Raw genomic sequence first — 10,156 nt, 5'->3', positions numbered from 1 at the left:
GTAAATAAAGAAAATAATAATAATTTAAAAAAGAATGCTGGGATAGAACCCAGGTCCTTACTTATAAGATCAGTAGAGCTCTTAGCTGCTAAGCCATCTCTCTAGACCCCTCATGTAAATTTCAAAGCTGTCTGGGGATGTGCTGGCTGCATCCCTGCATCCTGACAACACACAGAGGGTTGGACACTGTCCAGCACAAGGGCAACAACAATTTTAATGCACTTTTCTGTTATTTCCTCACAACCACCATGCAGAATAAGATGACAAACACCCAGCTTTCTTGAAAGATGGGATTTACCTTATTTTCTTGAACAGTGTTTTCTCCTCCAGTAGACATAAGTTCCAAGATTTCTGGAAGGTGATTTATAAGAGCATCTAGAACCTTTTAAAGAGATATTGATTGTGTTTATAATGGTTATTGTCTATCTTCTAAATTAGTTAACTCCACAAATCAATTTATACATAGAAAAAATATTACTGACCAAACATTTTTGGTGTTCCTATTATTTTTTCTTTAAAAAAAAAAAAAATCAGTGTAGCTTCTACTCATCTAAATTGGAGAAAGCTAACATACTCAAAACTGCCTTCCAACTTTGGAAAGGAGTCTATATCCAGTGATGTAGCTATGCCTCCCAGGCTAAGAGTCACTCTGGTGAATAGAGTGTGTCAAATATAGCATCAGATGGAAGAATTTCAAAACCTTCACGAGTCTATATGAAAGATAAAATACACTCTCAGAACAATGCTGGGCAACATTCTGAAAGGCTTTGTGATTACAAGTGTGGGTAAAACCTGTAATAGAGAAGGGCAGCCTGACTAGAAAAACCAAAAATGGAACAAAATACCAACAGTGCTTTAATTGAAGCTTCGCTTTTGTGTATGTTTTAGCGTTTCTAATTTTCCTTAATAAATAATACATACATTCATTTTAAAACCAGATGCACCAAAAGCCAGAATTTCTAAGATTTTGCCAATGACACAGTGACACGGGCACTATCATAATTTAGCTTAACATAAAAGAAATAAATGCCAGAATGGGAACTTATATTACCTCCAGTGACTCATCTTGTAACAATGTTATCAGCTCTTTGTGAATTAAATGTACTCCAGAATTCAGAAGTTTGGATACCTAAAACACAACAATGAAATCTCTCAGATTTGAGACTATAGAATACTAAAATATATATTTTTACTACATTCTTATTAAATACTTCTAAAATAAATATAAGCAACAACACAAGTATAAAATTAATTTCTAGTAACTTTAGCTGCATAGATGTGTTTCCTGCCATGATAGCATGTGTGGGCACAGGGTGAGATGTGTGTAAGAGGGGAGGGGGCACCTACAAAGGATGGGTTCCCAGAGCTAGGACTCCTGCACTGGCCCATAACAACACACAGCCCCTCATTCGCAGTTTAAAGTCCCAGAGCTACCAAGCGGCCTTAAAGAATACCCAAGGCACACAGGCTTTTCTTCCCACTCCAGCTTCCCACTCCAAGACAGAACAGAACTGAAAGCTTTGATGACACTGACTGGAGTAACCCCCAACAAGGCCTGACAGTGTTCCTCATCACTGTCAGAGCCTGTCCTCAGTCTGAGAGGAACTGACGGGGTCTGAGCAGGTCTAGATCAATGCTTTTGGTAGGATTCCTCTAACCAAACTCAGAACTCACACACATAAGCAGTTTGTCCTTTACCTTGTAAAGGGTGGGAGAGGAAGATATAACATACTAAGTTTGAGTCAAGTTTTATTTACAGGGGTTGGGGTGGGAAGATGCCTGAATAAAGAGTATTTTGAAATCTTTCACTTGGGTTGTTTTAAGTTGTTAGGAGTATTTTCAAAATGACATTTTCTGAAAAATCAGAATAAAGTTATGACATAGTAATTATCAAATCTTGTAAACACAGTGGTGAGTTTTCATTATTTAAAGGGCAAAATAAGCCCTGTTTGAGGGATCTAAACATTACCCTTAGCCTACACACATTAGATATGACTGCAAGAACATGAGAACTAGATATCCATAAAATACATAAAACAACCATCTCCACAGTATTCCTATTACAGGAATACTGATGTGTGTACGTGTGCGCATGTGCGCATGTGCATGTGTGCTGTTAAGGAGATAAGGGAAACTACTGTTTGCAAAAACCTCACTCCTGGGCAGTTTCCTCTGAAGAGTGCATGGTGACCAACCTAAATGAAGGAATATCCTGCAGGCTCCAATAGGAAGTCCCCTTCCTCCTCCAAAAGTAAGCTTTGTGGGGTCAACCTACAGAGATGATACAACTAACTGTGTAGCATTGGAATTGCTTTAAATAACTGTGTCATTTAAGTGGAATATTTCCTATACTTTGTCGTGTGAATATGTATTTCATCAATGTCAGAAAGTTTAATTTTAAATTTTCTTCCATTGCTATTCATGTTTGCATTATTTGGGTGGGTGCATGTGCATATGCATATTCACATGTATGTGCGCATATGAAGTATGTTGGGTGTCTTTTTTCATCACTCTCCAAGCCTAGGACTGCTCCAGATTCATCTAGTTTAGCTACCTAGCCTGGTCTGGAGATGCCCTATCTCTGCCTCCTGTGGTCATGGATTAAAGGCTGGCTGCCATGCCCACCAAGATTTGCATGGGGTCTGAACTCTAATTCTCACAATTTGGCACTTTACCCACTGAGCCATCTCCCTAGCCCCAGAAAGGTGACATTTTAAAGAAGCAAAGAGTCAACAGTCCAAAGCATCTTGAATAATATTTATAACGATGTTATTAATACCCTGCACTCTCTCAGCTAATCTAGTAGTGCCTTGACATGGGATACAGTGCAAGAGAGAAGATGAAATATTCCTATGAACAATAAGAATTTACTATAGGGAGCCAGGTGTGGTGGCGCACGCCTTTATTCCCAGCACTCGGGAGGCAGAGGCAGGTGGATTTCTGAGTTCCAGGCCAGCCTGGTCTACAAAGTGAGTTCCAGGACAGCCAAGGCTACTCAGAGAAACCCTGTCTTGAAAAAACAAAACAAACAAACAAACAAAAACAAACAAACAAAAAAAAAGAATTTACTATAGGATTTATAAGGAAAGAAAATATTTTATCATATCAATTATAAAGAGTCTGTCATGTGGCTACTTTGAATGGACAAGTTATAGCTTATATATTGTGATGGTTAATACTGATTGTCAATGCGACAGGACCTAGACGAATTTAGCAGACAAACTTCAGCATACATCTGTGAGGGAATTTCTAGATTGGATTAACTGAGGTGGGAAGCCCATCCTGTCTTAGCTTAAGTTGTCCACTTCCTAAGCATAGAGTCACCATGGAAGAGGAAGCCCAGCTAAGGAACTACCTAGATCAGACAGGCCTATAGCTATGTCTGTGGAGTCTTGTCTTGATTGATAATTGACATAGAAGGACCCAGCCCACTGTGGGCAGCACCATTTGCTAGGCAGGTGGACCTGAACTGTGTAAGACAGCTAGCTGAGAGAACCACAGAGCAAGCACAGGAAGCAGCGCTCCTCCATACATTCTGCTTCAGGCACCTATCTGAGCTCCTGTTCTGACTTCCCTCGTTGTGGGCTACAATCTGGAAGTGTGAGCCTTATTAAACCATCTCTCCCACAAGTTGCTTTGGGTCATGGTACTTACTAGAGCAACAGAGAAACAGACTAGGACACTCTGCCTGGGGCAGCTCTCTTCCATGGCCTGGGGGCTTGGACCAAATAAATGAGAGGAGCTGTCGGCAGCATGTGACAGCTCTTGACTGTGGCTCCAACATGGTCAGCTGCCTTCTGCTCCTGCCACCAGCTTTTCCCACCATGATGGGTTGTGCCCCAAACTGTGAGCTAACATAAAACTTAAGCTCTCTTAAGTTGTTTCTGTCGGGTAGCTTGTCACAGTGACAAGACACATAGTAGACATGCTTGGCCACTGCTACATACATGGGTTCTTACTGTTTTTCTTAGAAACAGGTCCCTAATTTCAACTTCAAAGATGAAAAAAGTTAACTATGTTCACCATAAAAGTTTGGTTTTGCACATAACTTATAGAAAGCTGTACAGCTGAAGCTAAAAGCTGTGCACATAAAATCTCACTTGCAGTAAAAGCAATAAGTGTAAATAATTTATTACTCAATTTTCCATTTACCCTAAAACTACTTAAGCATAGGGGCAAAGTATAAATATGGCAAATCATTTTAAATTATAGCTATCATAATGTCTGGCTTAAGGTAAATATTCTATTTAAATACTCTGAAAATAGGTCAATGAGTAAATGAATATAATGCATTTATGTAAATGGATTTTGTAAACACATTAAAAAGAGAATTATGGGGATTATAAAATAAGACTTAAAACTATAACATGAAAGAGGTATGGAGTCTCTATCTTCTAACAAGTCTATAAGCACAGTACAGAGAATATTAAACCAGTATCTAAAAAACAGAGATAATCAACATGTGCACAATGGAATTCATTCTTAGACTTACTTCATAAAAGCAAATAGCAATAGTGTATCTGACTGGTACTTCAGGGTCATGACAAAGGCAGAAGAATGTAGAATAGAGTTCCATGTGGAAGTTTTTAGGATCAACAAAAACAATCATGGCCTAGTGGAGGTGAAGGAGATGAATGGGAAGGAGAGAAAAACATGCATCAATACCTGATGTAATCATCTCACTAACATGGAAATCACATCCTATTAAACATTAATAAAATACTGTTTGTAAAAACCCAATGCGTAAATACATAATTCTAATTTATATACAAAGAAATATAAATTGCATCAACATTTGCTTAACACCTCTATTCAGTTAGACACAGTGCTAAACACAAGTGCAGAGAGGTCAATATTTTAATGTACACTACTCATATGTTTTGATGCCACAATCAAAACGACCACTAAGCATAAGCAGGTACTTTATTACCGGAAAGTTGTAAGCACAGTTCTTTCGTACTGAAGTATATTTCTTCTCCTGCTCTACGCTTTGGGATGGAATCTGGCTTTCATTGTGGCCATTTTCTTGTTGCAAACCCAATGTACAAAGTTTCTTATAAAACTCCAAAAATCTCAAGTGCTGATCTGGAGTGAAAATTCCTAAAACAAATGTAAAACCTGAGTCCAGCATTTCAATTGCAAACAAAAATTTTTTTAAAGAAACTCAGAGTACAACAAAAATGTTTAGAACAAAATATTAAAGCAAAACGACTACAGATGGTTGGTTCATAGTTACAGCAATGAGCAAACAAATACTCTGAAGAAAGCTAGCAGGTCATATTTTTTCACCTTGTATTTACTTTAATAATATATAGGAAGATTTTTCGGAAGGGAAATAGAGGAAGAGTTGATCTGGGGGTCAGGGGAGGTAAAGGCAAAGGGCTGGAAGGGGTGGAGGGAGGAGAAACTCTGGTTGGGATGTAACGTATGAGAGAAGAATAAACGTTAAAAAAATAAAAATAAATGATAAATAATATTTTAACTTAAAAAATATGTACAGAAAACAGGAATTATGTCTGCATTTGTTCTACAGCTTGTAGAGAACTAAGATACTAATATTATCAGGACCATTCTTAAAATACTGCTGTGTATTTATGGTATATGTTTTAAAGTCTTTGCAGGAAAAAAATGTACATGTATCTACAGAGAAGGAGCTAAAGAACGTAGCCTGGAAGATGCCAACGTGATCAGAAATACTATTCATCAACAGGATAGATCCATGCTCATCAACTCTGTCAGATCCAGGGATTTAGTGGACACTGTAAAACATTTTTCAATTACCAGATGTCTGCAATCCATATTAAGTATATTACTATGCTAGATAAGAGCTTAATTCTTCTATGATCACAATAAGCTAAGAATATGTTCAAATAACATGATTCCTGAGTGCTGGCCTACATTCTAAGCTGAACTACTCACATGCTATATTTGTCATTCGAGAAATGGTTTTTAAAGTTATTCTCTTCGCGTATGAAGAGCTAATGTCCTGAACTTCTATTAGCATGCTGCATCATAAATATACAAATTTCCCAGAAATTCTGTGGGCTGCACTTACTGACTTTTGCAAATAAGGTGCCATCCATGAAAACATCATTTCTAAATGTGCTCTAACTTATGTTACCAAGATCTAAGCTCTCCTAAGTCTGTGCACACTTGAGAGCAGGGGCTACCCGAAAAGAGTTGAACAAAATGAGTCGGGGCAAAAGAGAAGAGCAGCTAGGCTTGCAACCCCCATGTAACATACCATAGAGTCCATGGCATAGCTTTCCTAAATGAAACGATAAAGAAATCAGAATTGATTCATCTGCTTTGAAAGACTTTTCACAGAATGATTTCACTAAGGGAAGTATAGTTTGACTTCTGTCATCTGGGAAACAAAACAGAACAATATATAGTTTAGAGGCAGTTGTTGACATTACGGTGTGGAAACTAAGACATACATGCTGAAGAAGAAAAACATCTCTGCTAGACTAATGATAGAGATACCTGACAGTCATGATAGAGGGACAGGAGGCAAGGGGTGAGATCACCAGAAACTGTGAGTTTGGAATTGTACAGGAGCCACATAGGAATGAACATAGAGTCACCACAACTAAACAATTACATCAATGGGGTCTTGAGTGTGAATAACCAGAAGAATTCTAACATTTTCAACTTAAGTAGTTGGATAGCAGCAGGCCCAGGAAACTTTGAGTTCTCTTTTACATTCCTCCCATGCCACACTAACTTTCATATTGGTTTTATTAAAGTCAACTTGAAATCTAACCTGTCTACTTAATCTCACTGTTGTTACTTCTTAGATGGTCTTTAAAGGTTGACCAGTTAAGTATATGTTTCTACTTAGGCCATATGCTTTTGATATGATAGCAATATTTAAGTCTCACTTCCAGATACCTGTGAAAATTCCCTCAGTTGATTAAGCCATCAGACATGCAACAGTACTGAGGGGTGAAAAGCTATAATGGAGGCATGGGTGTCATGCTATTATGACTGTATTACCATCAGAATTCAGAGCCTTAGCTCCGGTTATTAAAGGAAATCCATACAGTAGCTACTGATTAACAGAGCAAGCATTATATGAAGCAGGAGAAACTTCACTATATGAAGAATAAAATGGTCTTAGAACTTGAAGAAAAAACCAGCAAAGAAACTTGTGGTTCATCATATTACCTCAATGACCATTCTGAAATATTTATACAGAATCATCATTTATACTGCAATAATCTTTCAGAGGCTCTAATTCAGATCAAATGTTGACAGTCCCAGTGAGCCAAACCCTACAATTACACAATTGAGTTTCTCACCTCAGTCTTGACATTTGACCCGCTAAGCATTACCTTGTTGTGGGCTAACATCCACTGATGAACTACTCGTCCAGAGCCAGCATCAACCTGGGTCTGGAGACATGCTTAGTAGAACAGCTAGCTGTTCTGAGCCTTGGTTAGGATGATAACAAGAAATCCTTTCTTACACATCCCCACTGAATTATCTACTCCAAATTTCTCCTCCAATGGCATTTTAATGACAGTCTTCTGGCATTAAAATATTATTAAGAAAGAACTCTCACAGGCATGCTATAATCACATTACAGTCATTTAGACATGTTACCCTGAGGACTTAACATCAGTTAACTGAGGAAATTAAGGGCTACTTTCCAAGCCAAATTCTTCAACTTTTATATATGCCAGTCATGTTCTGAAGAAAGAAATGAGAAGTAGGAAGCACAAAGCATCAGCAAATTCCATGATGGTAAGAGCAGAAGCACATAAGATATTAAAGAGGAATGCCCATAACACTCTACACTTGACAGAAAAGTTTCAAGCAGCTTTTGCTCCTTCCTAGCAATGGAAAACATGGAAAACCTGACTTTCAGAAATAAAGATGCTTGCACATGCAGTTTTACCTGTATCGAACATGTCAAGCATGTTAACCAAGGTTTCAAAAGCAGCAAGCCGCACACTGCCACTCTCGTCCCTAGAGAGTTCTATTAATTCGGGAAGCACCACATTCTTTGTCAGTTCTGTCCTGCACAATAAGCAGTAGAAGAAAATAAGTCAGAGCAGCAACCCTGCAGCCAGAGTCTAATAAAAAACAACTGAGCAGCCCAGCTGGTCCCAGCACCCTGCTCTCGTCCCCACGCGTCCCATCTGGTGAGGAAGGCAGCCATGGGGATAAGAAATACAGGGTGGATATGGGAGGAGTTAAGGGGCTAGGAGGGAATATAATTAAAATACATTGTATGAAATTCTCAAAGATTTAAAAATATTGAAGAAATACTACTAATAATTTTATAACAGTTAAATCAATTCTAATTTCTCCTGTGAACTACTGATAACTATAGAAATTTTAATAACTAGGATGTTTGATATATTATGCTTTACAAATTATATAATTTTCTATTTTAAATAAATTTCAGGAACTGATCCAGCTAGTTAAGAAAAAATGTTTTATCAGTATTTGAAGAAATTCAAGCAAAATCATTTGATCTAGATTTTGAGGCATGTTATTTTTCTAATTATCTGACATGCAGTTGACATTACTAAAATAATTACTTTCCACACAAAAGAATAGTAGACAACGTTGGATATTCAATCTAAAAGAATAAGGGATGGTAAATGCTTTTATAGATTAAAAAAAGCTTAGAACTTAATCATAATCAGTCCCTAGTCAGCAGTTCATCTCTACTGATAACAAGAGCCTGGAGTGATGAAAGGGAGCCTTCATATATAGTCTTTCTATTATACAATACAGAAGACAGCATATCATATACCCCACATAGTATATTAACAGAGTTTAAAACAAAACAATGAAACAACTCAATAGGAGAGGCAGACAGAACTCTGTGAGTTCAAGGCCAACCCAGTCTATAAAGCAAATTTTATACCAGCCAGGGCTGCACACTGAGATTCTGTCTCAATAAAACTAACTAACTAACTAACTAACTAACTAACTAGCTAGCTAGCTAGCTAGCTAGCTAGCTAGCTAAATAAATAAATAAATAAATAAATAAATAAATAAATAAATAAATAAATAAGTCTCAAAAAAAATTAAAGGTTCGGTGAATCGCAGAGTTTGAGCCTGGTCTATACAGTGAATTCCAGGTCAGCAAAGATTACAAAATGAAGCTCTGTCAGTCAAAAATAAAAAGAGAGAGAGAGAGAAAGAGAGAGAGAATTTTTAAAAAAAGCAAACAGAAAGACTTCACCAGAAAATTGTTCCTTCAGTTCATCACTTGAATGATGTTTTCTACTGTGTTCTCTTTAATTGCTGCATTTGTTGTATGACATGGGCATCATCTTGACCGCAGCAGGGCATGCACAGATATTTCTTCCCCACCACAGATCTAGCAGCATACCTCTAAGCAATTCATATGCTTATCTTTCTCTTTTGAACTCAAGAGAGTGATCTGTACAACTATTCACTAGGCACTGGAATTTTTCTAGCCTATTTTAATTTCTTAAATAGTTCTTAATTTTAACTTTATTTGAACTTTTATAATGTTAAGTAGATAATTAATTTATTCTTTTCACTAGAGCCCACAACTTTTTTTTTAATTGATTATTATAAGGAGGCATTGGGAACTTTAAGACAGAGGTCATGTTGGGAGTTTTCCAGACACTGGAGATGTGTTCTGGAAGCAGATAGCACCTTCTTCCTCATTTTTGTTTCCTGGTCAAGAAGTGATGGCTTTGCTCCGCCCACTCTCCACTCCTTGTGCTGTCTCCTAGAGGTCCCAAAGTAAGAGATCATCAGCCTTATTTCAAACTGAAACCTCCAAATAATGACCCCAGATAAAGCTTCTCTCCATAAGATATCACAGCATCTGTTACAATAACAGGAAGCTAACCAACACAAGCAGCCATGAGGTACCATCACTTTCCTGTTACCATACCGAGAAAAGTCCCACTGTTATGTCTGTAACAGGACAAGAGACCTCAACACTAAGTAAATGTGTACATATGATCAAGCAAATTGGTTTAAATGTATTCTAATCTACTGAAGCGGAGTATATTCTCTGTAATTTTATTTGCAAATTAGTCCTTAAGAAATAATCCTGTCTGGAATAATAAAAAACCTAGGATAGCAAAAACCATTCTCAACAATAAAAGAACCTCTGGTGGAATCACCATGCCTGACCTTAAGCTGTACTACAGAG

The 10,156-nt window shown here is 37.5% G+C and overlaps 1 protein-coding gene across 2 annotated transcripts in view; it reads right to left on the bottom strand.

Annotated features, from left to right (window-relative positions):
* Positions 1-10,156, bottom strand: part of Ppp4r4 (protein phosphatase 4 regulatory subunit 4) — an 88,683-nt gene that overhangs the window by 23,033 nt on the left and 55,494 nt on the right. For both annotated transcript variants that reach the window (XM_021202199.2, XM_029541049.1), the window contains 6 exons: positions 7,904-8,025; positions 6,245-6,367; positions 4,931-5,100; positions 4,493-4,612; positions 1,052-1,129; positions 299-382 (listed from right to left, as the gene is read on the bottom strand). In XM_021202199.2, coding sequence (XP_021057858.1) covers positions 299-382; positions 1,052-1,129; positions 4,493-4,612; positions 4,931-5,100; positions 6,245-6,367; positions 7,904-8,025 — 697 coding nt within the window. The remainder of the gene's footprint in view (positions 1-298; positions 383-1,051; positions 1,130-4,492; positions 4,613-4,930; positions 5,101-6,244; positions 6,368-7,903; positions 8,026-10,156) is intronic.

This window comes from Mus pahari, chromosome 7 (assembly GCF_900095145.1).
Source record: "Mus pahari chromosome 7, PAHARI_EIJ_v1.1, whole genome shotgun sequence".
Lineage (NCBI taxonomy): Eukaryota > Metazoa > Chordata > Mammalia > Rodentia > Muridae > Mus > Mus pahari.
The sequence above is the reverse complement of the archived record's forward strand: the minus strand, read 5'-3'. Positions and strand labels throughout refer to the sequence as shown.